Genomic DNA, 26638 nt, shown 5'->3' on the forward strand with positions numbered 1-26638 from the left:
TTAGGACCTGCTTTGTCCGTTCCAAATAATTCTCGCACCGTTGAATTGTCTACTAAACGGATCCAGGACCAGTGTTAAAGTTTTCCTTATCCCACCCATGTGACGTGCTGACGTTACAGTAGAGTCCTACTAAAGAGCAATACAGGGGAATGAATACTGCTGTTCACGAAGGGATCCACTAGCGGCTCTGACGTCTAAGTCGAGGAAGTCCGAAGTTTCGGCTGATTTACTTATTGATTTACTTTATTTCATTTTAAGACATAAGTAGACTTACTAGCGATGTCTGGCGAACAGAAGGAGGGACAAGAGGTAATTGTTTTTACGAATACAGTCAAAAACTGCTTTAACTGCACTATTTCTATCTATAAAAAACATGAAACTTGATGTTGCCAAGTCCCTAAAACTTGCTTGAAGGCCTTTAGTCCAAGCATTAATCACTCGTATGATACGGGCGTAGACTAACAATGGGGCTTGTCTACTCTCTCTTCGTTTTGAATAGACAAACGCGTATTTGGTTGTTTTTGAACCGGCAACGGAGCAGATGAATTGAGATCGCAAGGGGAGTCCGAATGCTGTGGCCCGGCTTCTCTAGTTGACTGTGCAAGGGATGATCTCACAACAACTGGATGTTCATGAACTCTTGTAGTCATTTTATGTTTAAGCCCCCAGACGAAGTTTTTAAGGTCACTGTCATTAAGGTTTACAGGGAAACATTTTAAACCCATTTGGTTTTTGTAATCGTAAGACTTATTCATAATTTATTTACATATGCTATAGCCTACTTCAGCCCATCGTCATTACCCACATATGTGTGTGTATACTTGAAAGCTATATTTACATGTGCAGGCCTGGAAATTAAGCAATAATTGCATGCACGTGTAGCTGGTTTTGCAGTTTGTTCAGTCGTATTCCTCCAACCTTATTTCCATACTTGTTAAACATATGGCAATCCGTGTCAAGTATGGCCTAGGTATTTTTTTTATTTTTCATACGTAAGTTTGAAAATCAAACGGAGAACATTTTTCTGATACGAAATAGATCTTGGGAATGGGTAGGTTAAATGTACGGGTTTCCTCGGTGATAATGGTAATGGGGGGGGGGTTTGTGTTGGAAATGAAGCCTGCTACAGCATTTGAGTTTTTTACTTGGCTCCTCTATCCTACTTAACAGGGATGCTAAAAAGAGTACAGAGTAGCCTATTATGTCCCAGTTTTGTTTGTTCAAATTCCCTCCAAACCTATACCCCTGTCTCTTTAAGAGCTTTGTCGGTATAGCCTAATTGCCGGTTTGGTTCGTTTGTACTGTGTTAAAACCTACTTCATCAGGCTCTCCATGAGGTAGGCCTATGTTTGATTTCAAAGTTTCACTTTAAAACTCTTGGCCCTCTGCTACTCAGTGATTCCTATCTTATTCTAAATGCTATTTTCTTTTATGTGCAAAGCCAATGCCAGGATATATGGGTAGTTGATGTTCCCTCTCTCCCTTTTCCTCTCTCTCCCCCCCCCCCCTCCTCTCTGTGACTCATGTGGGTGTAGGGCTGAAATAGTTTGGTGTAGTTTTACATTCCTTATATAGCCTCCGAGGAGTGTGGAGAGGCTAGTGCTTGCCTGTGTCACAAGTAGGGGGGTAGGGTTTGCCAACAGAGAGGGAGACAGCCTGCCTTAGCTCACCAGCTCTCCTCTAGCTTTCCCTAGGCTAGGGTTACCAGATAGCCCCTACGGACAAGGTAGGTTTGCATGGTAGAGTCACAGGTATCTGAATGTCATGAAGAGCGTTGGAGAGTGAGAGGGGGTGGTAGGGGACAGGGATAGTAAGGAGGCGCTGCACTGATAGGTCAGTGTCACGGGCTAAGGTCTCAAGTTGTCCTTGGTTCTTAAAATGACATGACGTTTTTTTTTTTTTGTCGTTCTGCTCAAAAGCCAACAGAATGAGTTGGTGCAGAGAATGGCATTATTTATGCAGCATTTCTCCTTTATATTTGTTCGGTTGGAAAGCTGTTTAGTTTGCTCTTGACAGTAGCTGCCCACATATCCCACACATTTACTCATATGACTAGCTTTTGGGTTGACAGTAGGTCTGGTTTGGAGATATGCAGAGACTTTCTTTTAATGCATGTGCAGGGCTTCAATTCTGCCATTTCACATTCTGGTCCTAGATTCATGTCGGGGTATGGTGTACTGTATACTGTTCCTTAGATCTCCAGAGGTCAAACATTCTTTCTGTCTACCCATGAGTATCTTTAGATGTACTGTGAATTTGAGCCTTGTATTGAGGTTGGTGGTGTTCTGCTGCAGGCAGACAGGCCCCTGCAGGTCTCTTCTGACTAGGAAAGGCTCCTGATTAGGGATAGACCTTTAGTGGTTAATTATGTGGCATGCTTAAGTTTTCACATTTTTAGTGGGTGCTTTTGCATTTTAAGGTGCTGTGCGCATCATGTATATGTACGCATTATGTGCCTTTTTTGTATTATGTAATATTTATGAATGCAAAATGCATCTTATTCACTCTGTGGTTCACACACTATTAGCAGAGGCATTGTGTGTTAAGACATTGTGGATGTCAAGGAACTGGGATGTTTATTCTTGGGCTTACAGCAACACGAAACCCTGAACCACAGATAACAGCAAATGTTTTCCAAGAGTTTTGAGTTTCTTTTATTTTTATTTTTTTAGTGAATTTGCTTTTAAGGCAACAACATCATATCCAGGCAATTGCTATCAACCCAACCAGCTCATATATCCTCGTCTGTGTGTCTCCTTCGCAGGCCATGAATGTATACTGTATAACCCTGAACGGCCCAGCGCCCTGGGGCTTCAGACTGCAGGGAGGAAAGGACTTCAGCATGCCCCTCACCGTCTCCAGGGTAAGAGGGCCCCGGGTCACTGGGAGATTGTGTGTGTGTGTGTGGGGGGGCGGACTGTGTGTGTGTTTGTCTGTCTGCACTTGTCTCCAACTGTAGTCCAACCCGGTCACCCCAGGCTGACCTCCTCCTGCTGTTGATAACGTCACCCTCTTCGTGCATGTTGGAGAGGGAACAGATCTGACAGGGAGGCTAGGAGGGGGTATGGAATGTGCAAAATTGTAATCGAACCCGTATTTCTCAAACTTGGGCTTTTCGCTCAGCGCTCGCATTCTTCTGAGGTGTGTCAAGGCAACTTGGAGGTCTGCTATCACGCAGTGGCTTCGCTGCCTGGCTCCCTCACTCCTCACAAGGACATCTTCAGAGTGTTTAGCCTTCTGCTGGAACACCATCTTCTCTCTTGGGTCACAGCTACATGGATTCTCTCCAATATTCCATAAACGACTCGATCGAAGGGGCGTAATTGCCGGTTTCCAACCCTTATATGTGCAGTATTGCTTACGAGCGCACGCACGCTGACATACTTGCACGCACTCACACCCATTCATCCATCCTGTTGCTGTCAAAGATCGGCCAGACCTGACATGCTAATAAACATTCTGGAAGTCATTCTACAGCCTAAAGCCGACACAAAGCTGCATGAGGTCGGCTAACGTTCCGTTCCTGACCTTAGTCGTGCAGTGTGCAACATGTAGCTCATCCTCATGACACGTCATCCGTGTCTGTTGGGAGTGTTACACACACACACACTCTGCCTGCTGGTATCAAGGTCCCGCTCCATGTTGACTTGTTGAGGAAGTGTGTGGGTGTGTTGCAGGCAGCAGGTACAGAAGCCTGTCGGAGCATGTTCTCAGTCAAACTGAGTTTCCTTTGGCATGACAAGACAAAGATTTTGTTTTGCTCTTCTCAAACAAGACCTAACGGATTGCGAAACTTTGTCTGAGGAATGACAAACAAACCAGCGATCGAGGGAGAGATGTTTGGTGTAAACCAGGTTAGAACGAGGCAGTCGTGCAGACAGGCAGGTAAGACTGTATTGACACCAAAGCTGTAGCTTTAGTAGATGGTGGGTTCATATCTGTGTTAACATGACCTGAATCCTGTGTCGAAACTTAATCTGTTGAGTAATATTCTGCCAGTCTAGGTTACCGGTTCCCCAACAATCCACCTTCATATGTTTTATAGTCTTGGCCTTTCCTTCCTGGCATTGACTCTGACTCATGTCTTCCTATAACGCCTCCCAGACAGCACACTCAGTAGGACAATGTTATGCTTCAAACTTACTAATAGGCAGCTTTGTAGAGTCAGTTTGTCCCCCCCAAAACAATGATGTCATGATCTGTCAGCCTGGTGGGGGTGTTGACATAATCACTCAGGCTGAACTATAGGTTCACTGTGTCTTCGTCTGTTTGTCATAAATGACCAGGTCGTGAATCACAGGGAGACATGGGAAGGTTTACGCCCCCTGAGTGGCTTGTTTCCATGCCGATGCACACTATACGCGACTGACGGGAAGACGGGCTGGCCTCCCACCTCGGGCCCTGGCTGGGGCTCACGGTGGGGGGGGGGCGTGTGGGTGGTCTGTCGGTCCTGAGCCCCTCCAGGCAGCCACTCAGCCCTGAGAGTATGTAAAGGGAGTTGACGGCACAATAAAGAACATGTTTGGCTGACAGGCCTTAAGCCTCTGAGGAAGCCTGTGAGGTAGTGGAGATGGGACAGAGATAAGACATCAGAATGCTGAACCCCCCCCCCCCATAAATAGGGAAGTTTATGAGTGTCGGGTTCGTTTTGGGAGTTTGGTCACGTCGTAGTTGTTCTAGTGGTAATTAATAACTTGGTTCTTGGTCATTTATCCTGGAGATGTTATAAACCGGGATTTAGTTCATCTGCTATTGATTTGCGTGTGTGTGTGTGTGTGGTGGGATGCAGGCTTAAGAATGCTCTGCTTCCTTCCTCCCCTCTCTCCCTGCTCTATGTTCTCGGCATTCTTCAGATATTTCACACATCCATCCCGGCCCTGGCAACACACGCCCTCTTTGTGTCCCTCTGTGTCCAGCCTGTCCACACCTCCTGTGAGGCTCCGCTCCTGTCTCAAAGGAATACTTTTCCAGTGAAATCATGGGAAGTGGAACCGTCTTGACTGCCAGCCCCCCCTCCCCCGGCCCCACCCCAGCCCTGCCATCAGAAAAGCCTCAATCAGCACTAAATATCCTGGTTTTGGGAACCCATAAACGTTAAGAGTTGCTCAGCTTTGAGCCCCTAAAAAGACCATCTGTTTTCCACAGCCAGCCTTGGAGTGAGATGTCTGCGTGATGAGGAAATTACAGATGTCACACGAGCAGGCGATGGCTGGGTAATGGTGAGTGAGTGTCGGATGCACAGCTGGACCTATCACGATTCGACTTCCTGTTCCAGGTCTGACGTTCACCCGGGGGCGTGTTTGAGTTCGACCGCCTGCCGATCACTCAGCTCTGAGCGAGACACGCACACGCAAACTCTGTGTCGCCAGGCAGGGGCTGTGTCAATAATGCAGGTCCAACTGATCCATCACCGCAGGTTGGTAGTGTAGCACGCCTGGGTAAACCTCTTATGACGTGATGGATTCCAGCGCCGTTTTGTCAGTGTTAGCTAGAGAAGTCCTTCCTGCTGGAGCGAGCTCTCAACCTCCCTACCTTCCCCCCACCCCCTACAGGGTTATTTGTGGCCTAGCATCAGCTATGTTGAGGGGTGACGCAAGAGGGACCATGTGTGTCCGGGCCCTGAAATGGCGGTGGAAAGAGAAAGTGAAAGGTGTCGGGGAGCTAGGGTACAGGGTCTGTCCCAGGGGAAGCCTCCTGCTCAGGGGGCCTGGAGCCAGCCGGAGTCCAAAGAGCCTGGTCTGATGAGGACAGGACTTCAGCTTTATGTACTGCTCCGTGGAAAGGCCGGAGCAATAATGTGTCATGTTTTAATGTTTATTTTCGTAACCCTTATTTCAACAACCTGTGGTTAGGAGGATAGTCGTTGCATAGGATTGCGTAGTGCCTTTTTTTCTTTTTTTAAGAAAAATGTGCACTGATGTGGAATGACACGCTGCACTATAATTATTATTATTATTAGGACTGAATCTTTTCCATGGCTCTACAGGAATGTTGCTGGGTGGTGTGTATGTCGGCAGGGGTAGTGTGCCATGTTCCATCTTTCTGACTCTGCTGGGTGTAGGGCACGCAGGCAAGGCCCAGTCCTGGCTGTAAGGTGCTGTGTACTGGGGCATGTTTTCCACTGTGCTTCTCAGTATTGACAAACTGCATAAGGGGTGTCCTGTTTCTGCCCCCCCCCCCCCCCCCCTTCTTTACCCTGCCACCCAAAGGCCTGAGCACAGCAACTTCACTGCCGCCTTCTCAAGTGAGGGAGCAGCTGTGCTCTGAACCTGAGCCAGGAACACAGGTGTCTGTGTCCATCAGGGCTGCAACACACACACACACACACACACACACACACACCGGAGCTCAAACTCATTTATTCTTGTTAAGTCTAACTGTTGCTCCTTCTTTACAGGTCACTTTGCCTTTGTGTTTTGCCCTCCTTTGCTCTTAGCATTATTGATTTCCTGTGGGTTCTGTGTAGTGTGTGTGTGTGTGGGTTAGTCTTGCAAGTGTGTCTCTCATGTGATGTTGAAGATGCCCCCTGCAGAGTGCCCCTCCTCCCCCTCCTCCCCTGTCACAGCGCCCACCTCGGCCTCTTCTCAGAACGCATGTTGTTGTTCTTTTCAAGGAACCTTCATGGTCGGACCTTTTGAAAAGCTTTTAGCAGCACTATTTAATTTAAGCAGCATAGTTTCTTTTCTTTTTTTCCTCAAGTTGCTAGTTGTTTCTGACTTGCAAATCAAACTGATGTTAGAACTTGACTGTAAAATTCACTTTTTTATATACTTCCATAGTGAACCTATTATTTTCAGCTTAACTTTTGACGTTTTCTCCTCATGTATTGTCGTAATTGAGTGTTGTTGGAAAACAAGGCCTCCATTGTAGCTCTGCCATAGTGTTCTGTTTGATAGTAGTAAGCCTGCAAAATGCTCTGTTTTAAGTGTACATTACCTTGCAGCTCACGTGACAGTGTGTGTGTGTGTGTGTGTGTAGTAGTCTGCCGAATCAAAGGGGATGAATCTGATAGCTTAGCTAAACATGGCAGAAACCCATTGATTCAGCCTGGGATGCACTGAGGCCAGTGATGAGGCAGCGCCTCTGGGGAGGGAAGCTTCAGGATGGGGGGGGGGGGGGGGGGGCTGGGCTGGGCTGGGCTATGTCCAGCGACTCTGGCGTGCATTCACTTATCTGATGTTGAACACTTTGTACTCCAGTTATCTGAGACTTTGACACAAGTCTTGAGTTTCGTTAAGCCTTAGGGACAAGCTGACTAAGCCCTTACTAAACATGTTTTGGCATCTTCTCTGTGTGTATGTCACCGCTGTTTTGAAGGACGCAGCAACCAAGTCAGTGAAGGAGCCGTCCTGCGTGTGAGCTTGTCAGGTAGTGGTGTCTGCAGTCGTTCCGCCCAGACGTTTGAGGTCATATCTGTCATCTACACAAGCTAGGCATCCAAATGACATCATTCATGTGTCAGTCAAACGGGCTAATGACTTACCTGTCTGGCTGGGAAGAGGGAGGAGCTGTAGACAGCTTGGGAAGACTGCTGAAATGAGGAACATCTGGTCACCTGGTTTCTCTCTCTCTCTGGTGTGAGTTAGCTTCAAAGCTCTAGTCCACATCTGAAGTGAATCTTAAAGGATGATGTCATGGGCAGATAACGACTAATTCCTGGTCTTCATTGTGGTTGGAGAATTGGCAACTTCATATCAGGAGACACTCTCAAGACTGGAGTGTTTCACAAGGCCCCTTCAAAATGGAGCACATTTCAGGCCTGGCCCCATTTTAACCCATAACCCATTTAACTCATGTGATTGCTAATTATGTAAATGATCAAACTGTTGGCCTTTTACCTCACATTTTGAGAACCATTGAATCACTGAAATTGCTGGCACACACTATCCAAAACGACCATGACTTTGTTTGAGTAGACTTTGCCGGCCTAGCTGTGAAAATACTGCATCGGGTCAACTAGTTAGTGATAAGTACACCAAAAGATAAGGCTAATCTTTGTTGACTTTGAATTGATTTGTTTGCACATTTTCAGTGTTCCTTCCCTTTCTCACTCAATTCATTTCTCTCATGAATTGGTCTCCATTTGTATCCATTTTGTATACTGACTACTATGAGGAGCATAATGGTTTTCAGTCACTTACTGTTTCAATGGGACCATATGTAAATATGCACCACTGCTATTTGGGGATTTGATGTTCTTTCCATATAATCCCAGCAAGTATTCAGACTCACGATCTATGAAAATATCAGGGGATTATTATATTTCCTATGTATTTATGCAGCTGCACCGCAGGGTGAGGAGCTGAAACGGAGGACTTCAGTTGGATTTCATGGGCAGTTACGAATGCTCGTATTTTTCAAGTGTGCGTTACTAACATTAAGTGGCTACGTTTAATGTATGTTTTTAAGGCCGGTTTGTAGAAACGCTCTGTGCATTATCGGGCCTCTTCTCCCTGTATGTATAGGTACATTGTTGCTTTGGTTGAATGTGAGTGTGCAGTGCTATCCCCTGTCTCACCCCTCTCTTCCCCCCCCTCTCTCTCCAGCTGACCCCAGGGGGCAAGGCCGCCCAGGCCGGGGTTGGGGTGGGAGACTGGGTGGTGTCCATCGGCGAGACCAACGCAGAGGACATGACCCACGTGGAGGCACAGAACAAGATCAGAGCAGCAACAGACTCGCTCACCCTCACCCTCAGCAAGTAAGTGTCCAGGGTCGGCACCGTACCAGACTCCCAACACATAACCTCTTCTGTTTTGAAAACATGTTTTAGGAGAAATCGGGGGGGTCAAGCTGTGGTTTGAAATTTACATCAGATGTAATTTACACATTTTTACTGTTTAAATGAAGCTCAGCAGATGTTATTTTGCTATTCTAAACTAGGTCAGCTATCATTACCCAGTTTACATACCTGGCTTGCCCCCCCCCCTCCCTCCCACCATCCCTCATGTTGATGAGGTGTCTTATGATCTGGAGGCCAAGCCAAGGTGTGGCCTCAGCAGCTCTGTTACAGCACACACACACTACATCAGCAGTGAGGCAGGCTCAGGTGAGGCAGGCTCAGGTGAGGCAGGCTCAGGTGAGGCAGGCTCAGGTGAGGCAGGCTCAGGTGAGGCAGGCTCAGGTGAGGCAGGCTCAGGTGAGGCAGGCTCAGGTGAGGCAGGCTCAGGTGAGGCAGGCTCAGGTGAGGCAGGCTCAGGTGAGGCAGGCTCAGGTGAGGCAGGCTCAGGTGAGGCAGGCTCAGGTGAGGCAGGCTCAGGTGAGGCAGGCTCAGGTCCAACTGGTGTAGGACCAGACAGATCGGCTTACTCCTTTCCCTGTCATTAATTGTTTCAACTGTGGCTTCTGTAACAATGGTGACTGAATACTGTCTGCCCAGTTCTAATGTGTAGAACCCTAGTTTGTGTTACAGGATTCCTGCTATGGAAGAGCTGACTTAAGTGTAAGACCGCGGAGGGAAAGCAAGCTTTCTCTTTCTCTGTTTCTCTCCATCTCTACCCCTCCATCTCTACCGTGCCTCGCTGTCTCCACGCAAACACAATCGATGTCTTTGTCTAGACAGGAGATGCTATGGGAGTAGCTGCTTATTAAACTGGCAGCCCCACAGAGGGAGCAGGCGCTGGACCAGCCTAACACTTTGCGCCTGACTCAAACAAGCTGGCTCGCTGACTTGACGGTTTTCTGTCCACAGAAAGAGGTCACACGATGATGGCCTGGACTAACCAAATAAGGAGTGTAGGGAGAGCACCTTCCAAACCAGGGATGAGCGATGGATGGGAAGGAGGCAGGAACCAGAGCCTGGGTGTGTAGGGTTGAAGTCATAGATGAGTCATGTGGGGAGCCATGTTCTGGTCTCTTCAGAAAGATGGATGGCTGGTCGGTTAATTAAGGTCTCAGTCCAAGATGTGTTCGTGTAGTTCTCTCCTTCCCTCCAGAGCTGTTGTGGAAGGACCTGTCTGTTCCTGGCCTGACACCAGACAGTGTGGTTGATGACATCACTGGCCTGACACCAGACAGTGTGGTTGATGACATCACTGGGCGGACGTGGGCCCAAGTGGGCTTGGAGTAGACAGTGAATTCAGGGTGACAGGGTTCAGTCCAGACAAGCAAATGGTCTTTAATTTGGCTGGAGCCACCCACTGTTAGCGAACAGACTGACCTATTTCTAGCCTTTTACACAACCATTTAAGGAATGTTGGCTACAAAGGGATGTGCCTGGCAGAACATTGAATTCTGGGGCTAGTAGTGCATGTTCAAACCAGCAAGTCATGAGCGCAGGCTGGGTTGCGTGTGTGTTTCCGTAGCCTATCAAACAGCCTTGGTGTCCTGATTTCCCGTGTGCTGGTTTATCAGGTGATCCTGCAGGACTGGTTTCCCTAGCAACACCAAACACGTGGTGTTGCATGTAATAAAGGCTTAGACACTTCATATGGTGTGTGTGTGAGAGATACTGTACATCTTTGTGTCAGCGTGTTTACTTAACACCAGACATACTTCTCTCCCACTGAGCTCCTCTCCCATCTTTCTGCTCCTTCTGGTGAAGAGCTAATGTAAACAGCGCATTCCTCCTCCTCTCCCCATGGCAGCCTCAACCTTCTTTCCTCATCCCTCTCTTTCTCCATGTCAGAGCATGTCTCAGTGGCTGACACAACTTCTGTTGAGTTGTGTTTTCCTTAAATATTTAGCGCTGGCATTAGCACAGCTATTGTGATCTTGGTTTCCTAGGGCTCGGCTGAAGTGTACAGTTTCGTTTTGCAACCAGAGGACAGCTTTGTGGTTTTGATTTATGGTGCATTGTTTGGTATCCAGCCTAGTTTCATTCAAGTCATATGATAGATGGTATCCTTTCTATTCTTTGGGGTTGGGTTTTATCCGCGCTCCTTTTTCGAGGAAGTGTAGGAACTAAAAGAAGGGGGGAGGGAGAGAGCGAGGGGTAGAGAGATGAGGGGACGATCTCAACTTCTGAAATCCGGCCTTGAGGATCTGTTTACACACAAGGCCCATCAGTGGCCTGTCACCAGTGACCTGGTTGGAGGATGTGGGCTGGACCTGGTGATTATGAGCCGAGGACAGCCTTGAGAAGAATGTTCTGGAATCAAGCCATTCTTGTGAGATCTCAGAGACTCTGGACCATAGTTTGATAGCAAAGTGTGGATTGGCCAGAATAATTGACTCTTGAAATGTGGGAAGAAATGATCACATACAGGGGGTGTATCAAATTTCAGGTCAAACTCGGACCATCCTGCCAGCTAATTAATTCCTAAGGGCATTTACTTGGCCTCTTCCTTCTCCTGTTCCTCCCAACTCTTTCAGCTCTGGTGGTTTTGCCAAGAGAAATATTATACCTGCTCTAACGTTCACTTTCCTAACTACATAGGGTGTAGCCCACGTCCCCCACAGGGACGTGGGTCTTTCCTGTTGAAAAGTCTCCTAACTTTATACTGAGACACGAGTACTGTTGAGGCTCACTGTCTGTTAAACCAGCTTAACCTGTCATCTGCTTCTCAAGCTCCCTCACACACACCACCATATCAGTGTCCTCCCTCCCTCTCCTCTCTCCCTCGCTTCGCCTCTCTCCCTATCTGATAGCGCCCTGTTGTACTTTGTCATCCTGTAGAGCATGCATATCAGCTGCCATGCAGCAGATAAGAAGAGTGGGTATTAGCTAGCTATGCTCTGTCGCAGGCAGGCAGCCATTGTCACATCCCCTCTGTTTACCGTTAGCTGTAATAGACAGTGTGAACAGAGGCCTGGCTCATCCAGGATTAACCCCCTGGCTTTCTGTGGCTCTCTGAGGACGGACAGAGGGAGAGATTTGTGGAGGTCTCTGACTCCAGGATAGCTGGGCTGCTGTGTATTACCTGTGTGTATTGCCTAAAGTGTGTTCATGCCAGAGGAAATGCCAGTGTAGATCCACTGCCTTGTTCTAGAAGAGGACATCTCAAAATGTCTAATTAAATCCAAAGATCTAACAAGTGTTGTCGGACTGTGGTTTACCACGAGTAAGGGGTTTGTTTTGTGTTTTGCTGGTGGAGTGTGTTTTGGGAAATGGTAGAACAAGATTGATTTCAATGATTTGGTTTGTGTAATAAAGCAAACAGTACAAAACCAAGTTGTAATTGAAAACAAGCCAAGTGGCAGACATGATGTGAGCAAAATTAAATTGAGACTAAAACTACATTTTCCTTCCCTTGCTGTGTTGTCCCCAAAAGCCAACATTTAATCTCAGAAACAGATTGCTGCTCCAGTCTGTTATTCAACAAGGAAGAGCTGTTTTATGAGGAAGAAAGAACACAACTCTCCATTTTTATTAATGCGTTTTTACGAAGTTTATAGCTTTGATATAACCTTTTCTGAGTAATGTTCCTTTTCTAACTCTTCCTGTTTGCTGTGTCTTCTCCAGAGCTTTCCATGCGGGGGGAGACCAGAAGGTAAGACCGTGTTCGTTTGATTAACACCTCGGGGCCACACTGATGCTTAGGTAATGCAACTCAACACATCCCCTTGTTTCGCTAGTCCATAACTGAATTCCTCCATCTCCTGGCCCTCGCACACTCCAGTACAGAGAGTGTTTAGCTGTCCCCAGGGGGCCCAGACTGCGCTGTGGTGATGGATGTAGCAATCTAAGCCCCGCTTGATCTTGCGTTTCTCCCACTGGTCTCCTCCGTGAATGTTATCCGCCAGTTAAAGACATTCTGATTCAATCACGCCGGCGCTCTCTGGGGCCCCGTAGCACATATCACGGAAGCATCAGTCCGTCGCCCCGCTATTGGTTTGTTTGTTGAGTGAAACGATAATGGGAATGTGTTGCCTGCGAGTCCCAACGGAGAATAATGTCTTGCACAATCCCAGGTTCCGGAGTATATTAAGGGCAGAGTTCCAAGTGTGTAGGCATAACCAAATTCGTACAGACTTTAATGTACTAAATTAACTCATTAATTGGCTGCCCTGGGAATATTGAATTGTACCCTGTGGTACTTCATGGTAAGAGAGATCACCCGTGTAGTACACACTGTCAGCATGGTCTTTCTCACACAATGAGAAATCCCAATTGAAGGAAGGAAAGTGACTTTCACAGGTTGACACCATCAGCGGTAGCTGAAGTGCCATTGGATGGCTCTTGGCTGTCATCCAAGATAAATGAGTCAGACTCTTGGGCGTGTTCATGCTCCTTGCTTGACTACCACCCAGCCTGCACAGAGGAGTCATCTGGCCTTGACGAGACCAGGTCTTGCACCACTAACCATAAGTGTTAACCACAAACGATAACATCTTCAACCTATGGGATTGTGCAAGTGCAGATAAAATGCAGATATTTTTTCCATGTGTGCGTTTGTACATCAGCTTTTGCAGTGTGTGTGTGTGTGTGTGATATTTGTCTAATTGCATGTTGATTTGCGGTGGTGCCCTCTCTCTCACTGTCCCTCCCCAGCAGGACTGTTCCGCTGCCTCTGTGCAGCCTAAGTACTCCTTTGCCCCCAGCACGGCCATTAACAAGATGGCACGGCCGTTTACACCAGCCGGGGGCAGTGCCAACTCAGGTCCTGTCATTAAACCGGTGGCGTACGCCCCTAAGATTAACACACCACGGTCACTGGCCCCCACCAGCATGCAACATCCACACAACGGGTAGGTAAAGGCACCAATAAACACATGAATGATATCACACATACTGTTGGACACTAAACACGAGAGGGACTTGTGTTGAAGTTCACTTGAAATCCAAATGACTCGTTTAGTATCGGTAGGTTGGGTTGAGGTTCACACTTTTCTTTTTAGAATGTTCAATTCTTGAGTTGTCTGTCACATACTCTTATGTACGGACTAGAAATGGATGCTTGTGAAGAGTTCTGGGAGTTGACATTTTGGATATATGATTCTGCTTTTAGACTCTGTATACGGAATGAAATCATTGATGTGATTACAGAAGGGTAGTTGTCCAAAGCGTACTAGTGACCAAATGCTTGAAAACATTGTTTTATTGACAAATGAGAACCCCCCCCCCCCCCCCTGAAAGGTGTCTTATGTCTGTTATCTTTGAAAGGTTGAAGATTCTTTTTTCAAACTGCAGTTTTCCATGTTGACTCGTCAGAAGGGCGGTTGGTTTTAAAGGCTGCTTGTTTTTGTGCTGCCGTTCCTGTTTCACAGACATGCACTGTACTCTCATGCAGTGAGACCTAACCCCCCCCCCCCACACACACACACACTCTAAAACAAACAAGCACATCTACCCATACGCTAACCCAACAAAAAACAAGTATACAAGTATTAGTTCAATGTGTCTGGTGGTCTGGAAGGAGGAGGGTGGGGGACTGGTCTTGTTGAGCTGCCTTTGGGGGAGGGGGTGTCAGGCTGACTTATGGCATGGTCGTGATGTCGTCTGCTGCTGTATTTAGCTGTGCTCAGGACCCTTTCCATAAAATCTGCTGAGGTCTCAAAGTGTTTTTACTGCGTGGGTGCAGGATTACCCTCCAGCCTCACTCAGAGAGGCCACACATGGACCTGCACCACCAGCCACCCTGTTCGTCTCCATTCTCACTCAGTCTGGTGGCCATTTTGTACGTGAAACGTGTCCTAGGTACCAGTGGGAATCTTTTGGTACCTCACGATTCGAATCGATTCTTGGGGGTCACGATTTGATTAAAAATCGATTCACGATTCATCAAATTTCGATTCAATATATGCTTACATAAAAAAATAAAAAATAAAATATATATTAGTTATTGATTTATATTAGTTAGTTATTGATTTATATTAGTTATTGATTTTGAGAAAACCAAGGGTATCGTGTTTGGCAGTAGACTCAATGGTACACATGCTTACCCACTGAGCCACAGAGTTCCTGCAAAGTTACTTTCTACAAGACGGTGTAAGTGCCCTTATGACATTTAGAAAAAAAACAAAACAAAGAAATTGCAAATAGATTTTTTTGAAGTTTGTGACTCGCTAGAAGACTGAATCGCGATTCATATGCAATATGCGTATTTTTCCCCCCACCCCTACTAGGTACCTACCTGGTGGGCAGGCTGAGCTGCACTCTGTGGGTGTAGTAGTTTATCTCTGGGGAATGTGACCCATGTCTGGACTTGTTGCTTTACAGCAGTTTTGCGTGTATTTGAATTGCTCCAGTAACCATGTGACGGGCCTACCATGTGAGGGACATTCAACATTATTAACAAGGTATTAGTCTATACAAATGGAAATGTTTGCGGTTCTGGTGCAGCCCTGAAATAGAACTTCCTCTGCAAATCCCTGTGACATACTGACAGGAATGTGATGAGGTTTTGGCGTGTTTTGTTTGGAGAGGAGGAGATAGACGGGGGGGAAGCAGCTGAGTCATTTTGGGGTCAGACTGACAGAGAGAAAATAATATATTTACTTCCCTGTATCTCCCTTTTTCTCGTGTGTGTGTGTGTGAGCCTGTCAACAATAACAGCCTGTCTCTGTCACCTCCTGCATGCTTTTGAAAACCCATCGAGCCTCCTGACTATTGTCTGCATGTCTTGTTTCCTTCTGACACATTCTACTTCTTTTGTTCTCCCCAACTGACCTTTGGCTTTTCTCTCTGCTCTCTTCTCTCGCTCTTTTTTCCCTCTCTCTGCAGATGGAAGCTCTCGACAAGTCAGTAAAACAGTTTTCCACCTTACTTCTCCCCTCAGTATGATGTGCCTGCTTGCCTGTCAAATGCCTATCTACTCCCATTTAACCTACATTAGTATACCTCTGCCTCTCCAGCTCAGCGATTAGTTTCATAAGGGCCTTTACGGCCCGTTAGCTTTCCTGCGGTGTAATGTAAAATGACTAGGGCTGCAGGCCCAGGTACAACTAAAAGGGTTCTGACTACTTTTTCATGACTTACTCAGCATCTGACTTGTAACCTGACCGTATCCTTTCGTCTCTTGTAACTCTTCCGTCTAAAAACGTAATCTCTCACTACTCTTGTTTGATCTCCATTCGTCGTGTGTGTGTGTGTTCTCTCTCTTTCTCTCCTGTATTGGTGTATCTCCGGTGTGCTCTGCAGGGGTGAAGCGTACTATGACGAGATGTCATACCCCGTGGCCAAGTAAGGGACAGGTGCATGGCGGCTGGTCTCTTTTGCTGGTCACTCTGGCCGCTAGCCATGCTAGATAGAACAGAGTTAGGTGTGAGAGTTCGGTTATCTTGACCTCCATCTTCTCTAGCATGGCCACACAGTGCTCCATCTTCTCATATGTTTCCCGACTCACCTCCCTCCCTCCCCTTTCCCTCTCAAGCTTGCTTTACATGCTCTATGCATTGAATTTTTTTAATAGCATGCTTGTGATATCATCACAGCAGTAGCGTCACTATAATCTAGGATTGTTCCTGTGATGTCAAGTGGGCCCGAGAGTAATGACTGGTGTGAGTGTGTTTGTCTGCAAATGTTGGCTTCCGTCTGAGTGTGTGTGTGTGTCACGCTGCTCACGATGGGATCCCATGAGCGGATCGCCTAGTCAATAGTGTGTGTGTGTGATTACCGAGTGGCGTGTCTGTAGCGTGTAGCTGCCGGGCGGGGTTAACGGGCGGTGTGTGTGCAGGCACGGCCTGAGGATGGACGGCATGCCCTGCTTCATCCCCAACGACCGCAGCAAGAAGAGACTGATCGAGGACACCCAGGACTGGCAGCCCCGCACGGGCACCACCCAGTCCCGCTCCTTCCGCATCCTGGCCCAGCTCACAGGCACCGACTTCAGTAAGTCAGGGAGGGAGAGGAAGGCGTGGGCCAGGGGGAGAGAGGGGGGGTGGAGGAGGGGGAGGGACTGGGTTGTGGTGGCAGAGACCTGATAAGCGAAAAGAGGGAGAATGAAGTGGTTGTTCAGGTTGCTGTTGACACACATTGTGGGTGGGTGTGTGTGTGTTTGTTCGTGAAACGCTCTGATTTGTCTTTCTCCTGGATCTCCCAGTGCAGGATCCAGATGATGAGAACATGAAGAGGGCCAGGTAAAGCGTGTGTGCTCCCATCCCCCCAGAGGGCCTCTTGTGTTCTGCTCCAACAGGGGTGCTCATGTGCCTGTGCACGATAGCTGAAGCTGTTAGTCAGTAACTTTTGAATCCTGTTGGAGTTGAGCCGGTTTTTAAGTTAAGCGTGTGGTGTTATTTATTTAATTGTTCTTCGTCTATTTAAAGTTAGACCGTTTCCTATTGCATGGCACATTTTGAGACGTGTGTACGTGCGTCCAAATGCGGGCCTGCCTTTTGAAAGCTGTCATCTGACGTTTCCTGCCCGTGCTGTTTTCATCTTTCTCTCTCCCTTATCCGTTTCTCCCGGCTTTCCTACTTTCAATTTCTTCTCCTTTCCCTTTCTCCCCCACTCTCTTGCTCATTTCTGCTCCCTCTCTTTTCCTTTCTCTCTCTTTTCCTTTTATCTCTCCCCTTCCTTCCCTGTCCTCGTGCGTTTCTATGTGGTTAGGGAGAAGTTCCTCACAGAGATTCAGAGTCCCCGCTACGCCCGTCTGAGGGACTGGCACCACGAGAGGTCTGCACGCTCGCTCAATATCAAGTCCTGAACGTCGCCAGGGGAAAGGCACGGGCGGACAGAGCCCTCTAGCGCCACACGACGATGACAAAACGACGACGAAAGCCCACTGTCCCAAGGCAGTTAATAAACTCACCTGCCAGATAGTTAGTGGGGGGGGGGGGGGGGGGAGGTGGACGATAACAAAAAAAAAAATATCTGCAAAAAAAAGAAAAGGGGTAGAAGAAAAAAATGTATGACATGCTGCCTAGATTACCAAGCCCTTTAAAGGAGCCTTGCATACTGAGCCTAACTGTCAGGATTCCCTCAGAAATGGAGTTGAGGGGTTTGTCTACACCTGTTGAACACCAAGTGTCTGTAGTGCTGTTGCCCATTACACTGAGACCGGAAGTTGTCTAAACCTGAGGAGAAGCTGGAGGGGGTGGGGGGGGTCGAAGGAGGGAGGGGGGGAGGGTGTTCCAGTTCTGTTTTGTTCTTTATTCTACTGCGTGTATAGTCCTACTGCGTGTATAGTCCAGGCCCTCCTTTGATCTTCTTTCTCTCTCTGCACATGTTTCTGTTTTGATTTCTGAGCTCATCTCCTAGGTTTCTCCCTCCAATAAGACACAATGGAGGATAAATCTGTACCTTTTCTTTTCTTTTTTTTCTCCAAATACATAAAAAGTCTGGAAAAAACACGACCCCCTGCCTCTGTCCTTTTCTCTGCTTCTTTACTGCTTCTCTGTTCTGATGTTCTAGACTTGGTAGATCCATACATGCTTCTTTACCGCTCTCTGTTCTGATGTTCTAGACTTGGTAGATCCATACATGCTTCTTTACCGCTCTCTGTTCTGATGTTCTAGACTTGGTAGATCCATACATGCTTCTTTACCGCTCTCTGTTCTGATGTTCTAGACTTGGTAGATCCATACATGTGCAACGTCACACCCAGAAATCCACCATGTTGTGTGTACGGTTGACCATCCAAATTGATGCGATTCATGATTCTTAGTGAAGTAATGTCTGTGAAGGATGTGGTTATGAATGTCTGGAGTGGCTGTTGCATTTCACAATTGTTTCCCTACAAAGGAGTCTACTTTCATAAGCCTGTGTTGGTCTGGGGTGGATGGGGGGCGGTGGTGATGGGTGGGAGGAGGGTGGGAATACACCAGATGATGTAAACACTAAACCGCCCCAGGGTTAGGGTTTGATGGAACCTTGATGATGATACTGCTTAAGGATTGGATTTCACACTTCCACTGCCCTGAGGAATGACGGTGAAGCTGAGCGAATGGGAATTGAATATTCAGAAAGACTTGTTTTTTCCTTCTCCAAAGCCTTTATATTTGATACTGTATCTGCAGTCATTGCAAAGGTGTGTTCATCTATTAAAGATGTCAGCTCCTCATCATCATGTCTGCCTGTAAGGACTAGCTGCAGGATAGCCGCAGAGATGTGGGGAAAAATCTACAGTAAATCTACATGTCATTCATATGAATAAAAACACCATCACGGAGCTCCCTGCTCCCAGCCAAGAGTTACTAATTAAGAGTACCTACCGTGTGACGTTTCCTAGTTATCACCATGGTTACAAGGAGGGTACTGTTGTTCTTAGGAGTGTTCATGTTCTTTCCCCCCCAGTCACGATCCAACCCCCTCGCCAGCCAAGAGCCAACTAGCAGCCAAACCCGACGGTAAGTCTCTTCATCTCCCACTGGTGCTGGCCCGCCCAGGGCCCAGGGCAGGGTCACTTCAGGGGCTGCCACTCAGGTCTTCTGTCTATTCACACCACCTTGAAGCCCGACTCTTTGTTTTCTCAACCATTCTATCTGTCTGCACCCTCTCTCTCTCTCTGGCCCCCAGCCTCCAAGACCCCTGTGGCGGAGCCCCCCCCTCCTTCAGGCCCCGCCTGTCGACCCCCATGGGTGACCGACGTGAACTTTGCGGACCGATACCACCCAGACAAGACCAGCACGGTCCTGACCCAGCACAGGCAGCCGGCCCAGCCCACGCCCATGCAGAGCCGCAGCACCATCCTGCAGGCGGCGCAGCAAAGCCCCGCAGACAGCGGGAAGACGCCTCTGTGTGGCGCCTGCAACAAAGTCATTAGGTAGGACCACGCCGCCCCCTATCTTCTTACTCCGGTAGTACTCCCAATATATACATATATATATATATATATATATATATATATATATATATATATATATATATATATATATATATATATATATATATATGTAGGGATCACGCCTTTTTGTGTTAGCAGAGAGGAAACATGGGTAAATGTTTTTCACACGTTTTTTGTGTGGTATGAAAAGTCGGACAATCGTCCTCCGGAACACATTCCAAAATTATTTTTTGGTGTGTCTGAGCACAAAAAACTTAACCAGGTTGCAATACAATATATTTTCACACACAATTTTTGAGAATTTCTGTTAGATATACAATCTATGTAGTGTCACATCATGCAGGTTCATGGAGGTTAAATCAATGACAGAGCTGATGGTGTACGTCTTCGTGGAATCTCATATGTCCATTACAGCTTTGTTTGTCGAGGCACTAAATGAGAAAACCCTGTTGTTGCTGTGCCACGTGCTTTAACCTGCGTGTGTGTGTGTTCCAGGGGTCGGTACCTGGTAGCGCTGGGGCGTTCCTGGCACCCAGAAGAATTCACATGCTCCCAGTGTAAGGTGGTTCTGGACGAGGGAGGCTTCTTTGAGGAGAAGGGCTCTGTGTTCTGTACTAAGTGCTATGACAACCGCTACGCTCCCAACTGTGCCAAATGCAAAAAGAAGATCACAGGGGTAAGTGCTGCCCTCATGCCACCAACAACACCCCCAAAGAGGAATATTGACTGAGTGTGTGTGAGGTGAAACATTCACACCCTATATGTCTCTCTACAGGAGATCATGCATGCCCTGAAGATGACCTACCACATTCAGTGCTTCATGTGCGCCGCCTGTAAGACCCCCATCAGGAACCAGGCCTTCTACATGGAGGAGGGGGAGCCCTACTGCGAGAGAGGTGAGGACGGGACCCCCGTCACCACCCAACCTCCGCCCTCCATGAAATGATGGCTTATGCTTCAGTAATCAAGCCAGATAGATATAGGTATCTTATACAGCCTAAGAGGTCCTCCCTATGGAGAATCTCCATTCATGTGTAACTTAGCCTCAGCCCAGAATTCCTGTGTCCTCATCAGGTCCAGATCAGATTATTTCTCTAGGTTGATTAGTAAGAACAAACACAACACTAAGTTCCTATTTGATACTGTTGCAAATCTCACTAAGAAAAGTACACTCTGTGTTAGTTCAGATTTCTCTCCCAATGATTTCTTAGATTTCTTTGACCAAAAAATCTATGCAATAAGGGACAAACTACAGACTAGTCCTGGAGGAGTGGCCATCAACACTGAACTTTCCCCTATACCAAGCATGCTGCATGCTGCATGTTGAGGCTCTCACTCACTTTAACCCTATTTCTATGGAAGCGTTCATCGAGCTGATAGACTCCTCGAAACCTACTAGCTGCCTTCTCGATCCCCTCCCTGCTAAACTCTGTAAGGAACTTCTCCCTATTATTGGACCACCCATGCTTAGTATTATTAATGAATCTATTGTAATTGGCCAAGTCCCCAACGATTTCAAACAAGCTATTATTAAACCCCTTCTTAAAAAAAACAAACCTGGATCCAGGTTGTCTTAGCAACTACAGGCCAATTTCAAATTTGCCATTTCTTTCCAAAATTTTAGAGAAGGCTGTGGCACAACAGCTCACTGAGCACCTCTCCTCAAATCATCTTTATGAACCTCTCCAGTCTGGATTTCGTCTCCACCACAGCACTGAAACTGCATTAGCCAAGGTAGTCAATGATCTACTGTTAGCCTCTGACGTGGGTTCTATCTCTGTCCTGGTTCTTCTAGACCTAAGTGCAGCTTTTGACACGGTGGATCATGAGATTCTCTTGGAACGTATGGAGAACTATGTTGGGATTTCTAGTACGTCACTTCAGTGGTTTAGATCGTATCTATCTGATAGATCACAATATGTCCACTATGATGGCTGCTCATCCAGGAGCTCCACTGTAAAATACGGAGTACCACAGGGTTCAGTTCTAGGCCCTCTGTTATTTTCTCTCTATATGCTGCCTTTAGGAAACATAATTAGAAGCTCTGGGGTAAATTTTCACTGTTATGCAGATGATACTCAGCTATATATGTCTATAAAGTCTGGAGAATTTCCACATGCTATGGAAAAATGTGTTTCTAGGTTGAGAGCTTGGATGACTGCAAATTTCCTTCTTCTAAATTCGGATAAAACCGAGGTTCAAATTTTCGGTCCTAAAAAATATAGAAATAATTTTTCCAATCTGACCTTAGACCTAGATGGCGTCAAAGTCTCTCAAAGCCAGCTAGTAAAAAATTTAGGAGTCACAATGGACCCAGACCTTTCGTTTGAGTACCATATTAATCAAATTACCAGAACTGCATTTTTCCATCTACGTAATATTTCCAAAATACGAAAATTTCTCTCAAAGGATGATGCCGAAAAACTAATACATGCATTTGTTACGTCCCGATTGGACTATTGCAATGTGTTGTTCTCTGGCCTCCCAATTACCCACCTAAAAAATTTACAGCGGGTGCAAAATGCTGCTGCTAGACTATTGACCAGAACAAGAAGGTTTGATCACATAACATCTACTCTTGTCTCTCTACACTGGCTCCCTATCCAAGCCAGAGCTGACTTCAAAGTTCTACTACTAACCTACAAATCTCTGCATGGATTGGCACCACTGTACCTCTCCGGTCTCCTTGCACCCTATTGCCCCGCAAGGACACTTGGATCTCAAGATGCCGGCTATCTGGTGGTTCCCAAAATTAAGAAAAAAAACAGCTGGAGGTAGGGCGTTCTCATATAGAGCACCTTTTCTCTGGAACAAATTACCCGTCTTAATTAAGGAGTCTGATACTGTTTCAACATTTAAAATTAGGTTAAAAACGTTATTGTTTAGTCAATTCTACGACTGTTAAAGGTAAGTATGTTACTAGTTGGAGGCAATGGGGGACGGGTTGTTTCCATCCTTATTCTATAAGTATAACTTATTTTAGAGTTCTCTTCCCCTGGAACAGATTTCATGTTCCAAATGAGGGGGGCTGTCACTGTCTTGGTGTGTGGGGTTGCATCAAATTCCCCTTTTTTGCTCTGTTAAATTGCTGCACCAGTCCACACTTGACCGGTGGGGATCTCATTCTATTATGACTGTAACAGTTAGCTGCTCCTGGCATTCTCTATTCCCTGCTCTCCTCTCTCTGTCCCCCCCCACACACACATCCCTTGTGGTGTGGGGGGTTTGAGTTGTCAGCACCTGCCTGGTCGTCGGTCAGCCAACGCTGGACCTGGTCGCGAGTCTCCCGGTCCTGTCCTACATCTATAAAGTTGAACAATGGATTTTAGTGTTTTAAAAACCCATCGACACTGTATGACTATGTTTAGCCTGTGTTCTGCTCATCTCTCTCACCAACCGTCTCTGGAGGAGGGGATCCCTCTCTGAATTGCTCCTCCCAAGGTTTCTTCCATTTTTTTTGGGAGTTTTTCCTTGTCTTCCTTGAGGGTTTAGGTTGGTTGAGGGGCAGTTCTATGGGCATATGTGAAGCCCTCTGTGACATGCTTGCGTGTAAAAAGGGCTATACAAATACATTTGATTTGAGTCCTCTGAAAAAAGACTGTAGTCCCTGCTTATGGTTTGAGGCAGTCAGATAACGTCCTCTGGCAAATGTGCTTCGTGATAAGAGACTCTGAGACACACCATCCATTACCGAAATGTTTTTGACTGACGGACCCCATTTTTCAATCGACTCTGTTTCTGTTGCGGTAGAGGATTCTCTTCCACACACAGTTCAGTCAACATGGCTGATGGCTTCATCTGGCCTAATCCACTTACCACCTCCTGACTTATCTGCTGTGCTCTGAATGGAGCACGGGCCTGCCTTTGTGCTCCTAATGATTTAACAGGTCCTCTGTCTCTGTCTCTCTCTCTCTCTCTCTGACTCTGTCTCTCTCTCTCTTCACTCTGTATCTCTCTCTCTCTGTCTACTCTCACTATCCCTCCATCTGCTCATGACAGGATTTCTTTTTAAATCAGAGTTAAACTTCAGCCCTGCTCTCATCTTCACAATAAGGCCCTAAGCGATGATGAGCATTCTGCCAGCTCAGCATCTTTCAGGGGTGCCGTAGCTCCCTGTGAGTAGCAGTATTAGAGCACGCCACTTTCCCCTCCGTAATGAAAAAACGGGGACAATCCAGTTAAGTATCAGGAGCAATTTCCCCCCGTCCTAATCCATCCCCTACATGCGGGGAACAGTCTAATGGAATTCCTCTTTCTCTCCTTTTCACTGATGATTGTCCTGCTCCCAAACCAAACTTCACAGAAGCTGGAAAGTGGTTTTACCGAGGCTTATGGTTAACTCACCCCCCCCTCTCTCTTCCTCCCCTTCCATCCCCCTATATCCCCTCCTCTCTCTCTGTTCCTCTCTCCCTCTTTCTCTCCCCAGACTATGAGAAGATGTTTGGCACTAAGTGCCACGGATGTGACTTCAAGATTGATGCAGGGGACCGTTTCCTGGAGGCTCTGGGCTACAGCTGGCATGACACCTGCTTTGTTTGTGCTGTGAGTCATTCTGATTGGCCCTTGCTCCGGGGGTCCAGCCCAATTCCATAGTCCCCTCTGGAGCCCACAGTCCCTTTCTAAACCTCAGCTCTGCCGCATGACAGTGGCTCCTCCCCCTCTCTCTCCATCTCTCCCCCTCTCTGCTGACGCTGTCTACCTTTCACTCTCGTTCTCTCTCTGGACTCTCCCCACCACTCCCTCTGTCAGGTGGTAAATAAAAGGCTGGGTAAATGATGAGAGCCAGATGCCAAAGTGAAGGCAGCTTTGTCTGCAGTCACACAGGCGATGATGAGCTCCCTCATTCATTCTCTCTCTCTCTCTCATCCCTCTAGCTCTGCCAGATCAACCTGGAGGGGAAGACGTTCTACTCCAAGAAGGACAAGCCTCTATGTAAAGGCCATGCTTTCGCTCCCGTGTGAAAAGTAACGAAAGAAAGACGACAAAGAGAAACGAACGGCTCTCAGACCCCACTGTCCCTCCAAGCCTGACCCGCCAACCCAAGTCCCCCGACAAGCACGCCTCCAAAACCAAGTATGCGTCTGACACCCACGCTGTCCTGGATCCCTCTGCTGTCTCCTATCTGAGGAGGGGGGGGGGGGGTCTGTTCTGTGTTGTGTACTGTGTCACGTGTGTCAAGTTGTGTGTACTGTTCCACACCAAGCCTTGTGTCGCTGCAGTGCTGGGACACCATGTTGAAGAGGAGCCATGCTCTGTGTGGTAGCTCTTCTGTCTGTGTACTGCCTCAGTCTGCATGATTGTCTCCCTGTGTTAAGGGTCCATATATTTATAGATAGTGTATCGCTTAATTTTTTGGGGGAGGCGCCCATGACTACTTGTTTGACGGCATGGGAAAGCCGTGTTTGAAACCAAATCATCTATTTGAGAGATTTGAGCACAGCATTAAGAGCATGCCTCCTGGAGATGTTCCTTGTTTGCTGTTGACGTAATTGATCTGTCAAAACCTGCTCTTACGATAACAGGATTATAGTAGAATGTAACCATGTTTCTTCTCGTATTTTGGTTACTCTTTTGTATGAACGTGTGTATTAATAAGTGTCTTTTGAAGCTTTACACCTTTTTTAGCTTTAAAATCAATACAGTAAATGCAAAACAACCCTGCTGTGCCTGCAAGTACCTGCTCGAGGTAGATGAAAGAAGTCATACGTTTTCAGAGAGGAGCTGTACTGTTTAAACTATGTAGCTAATCAATAAACCCTCTGTGGTCTTCTTAACCAGATTCATACCTCTTATCCACTTTGATACTGGGTTTCTGACAGCGTAACTTGTCAAGCAGACCATGTACTAATAAGGTCAGACAAGGTCGAGATTTAACATTCTGCATCTTTCAATATTTAATCAGGAGAATGACAAGACATGGCAGACAAAGGAAAAGATTCAGTCCTTGTTTTAACAATATATAATTTATTTACAACGATTTCAGGTTGAATTACTATACATACCTTTCTGAAATTTCATAGATAGATATATACATAAGGCCAAGTAAATACTTGAAAGCACTTAGAAACGAATTTCCAAAATTCTACCCACAAATCCATATCATTGTCCAAAAATTACAGAAAATCTCCTTCCGGAGAAGTTTTCCATCTCCACAAAAGATTTGACAACAATTTACGCTGACAATAAGAAACATAAAAGGTTAGAAAACAGAAAGAAAAAAACTAAACTGAATTGTACAATTGCATAAGCGCTGTGGCATGTAGTAAATACAGCATTTTTGACTTGCAGAAAGGCAAGGAACATTGAATCAAGGAACTAAATAGAAAATCATTCACAGGTACAGTAGTCTGTTATTCCGAGTTCCAAAGGAAAATTGAATTCAGTCAGTGACAAGTAGATACAAACACACAAACACGCTTACTCACACACGCGCAAACATTCTAGACACCGAATAGCAATGAATGTCCCTATAAGAAAATGTACACGCACAAGAAAATGTTTGCAATTGCTTGTGGTGAAGTTACACAACCACTCTAATAAACCCAAGGTCTTATGATATAGATCGTTGCTGCTTCCAGAGAGGGAGCTGAAGTGTGAGTAGTGTTCCTGGACCATGAAGACGGATTGTGAAGATTAGACCGACGAGTTCAACGGTATCTTCAGTGGAGACATGCCAAATAATGACCAGCTATCATTGATCATTAGATAATACAAACCAGGCACCATTTAGCAATGCAACCTTCTGGTTGGTGCTTTGCAGCATTCTAGAGCCAATAGGATCAGTTGTAGTGTCTCTGCAGCCGGTCATTATTTGGCAGACCAGTGAGTTTATTTCCGGAGGGGTGGTGGTGTTTTACAGTGCTTGTAAGCCGACGATGTTTACACTCCTTATCCTAGCTGACACAGACACTTAACAACCGCAAACACACCTGACTGTACAACTGCCATGATGACCCATGGCATGATGTGGTTGGCCTCCTAAATGTGAACCCAGGAGATTGTCTGTCATAGTTACATGTACTCCACTAGGTCCTGGG

General features: G+C 46.6%; 1 protein-coding gene across 7 annotated transcripts; it reads left to right on the forward strand.

Moving 5' to 3' along the window:
* Positions 1 to 148: 148 nt before the first annotated feature.
* pdlim7 (PDZ and LIM domain 7) lies at positions 149 to 25380 on the forward strand. 7 transcript variants are annotated; one of them, XM_062476016.1, is made up of 12 exons: positions 149 to 309; positions 2765 to 2863; positions 8547 to 8698; positions 12401 to 12428; positions 13430 to 13626; positions 19112 to 19164; positions 19334 to 19580; positions 20097 to 20277; positions 20377 to 20497; positions 21226 to 21335; positions 24028 to 24143; positions 24476 to 25380. In XM_062476016.1, exons 1-12 carry the CDS (start codon positions 280 to 282, stop codon positions 24567 to 24569), a joined length of 1428 nt encoding a protein of 475 aa, XP_062332000.1. In that variant the 5' UTR covers positions 149 to 279; the 3' UTR covers positions 24570 to 25380. The 7 variants fall into 7 exon arrangements, with proteins under 7 accessions (XP_062332000.1, XP_062332002.1, XP_062332004.1 ...); XM_062476018.1 differs by having other exon boundaries at positions 13433 to 13626; XM_062476019.1 differs by lacking the exon at positions 149 to 309 and adding an exon at positions 1567 to 1726.
* Positions 25381 to 26638: the final 1258 nt, after the last annotated feature.

This window comes from Osmerus eperlanus, chromosome 13, assembly GCF_963692335.1.
Source record: "Osmerus eperlanus chromosome 13, fOsmEpe2.1, whole genome shotgun sequence".
NCBI lineage: Eukaryota > Metazoa > Chordata > Actinopteri > Osmeriformes > Osmeridae > Osmerus > Osmerus eperlanus.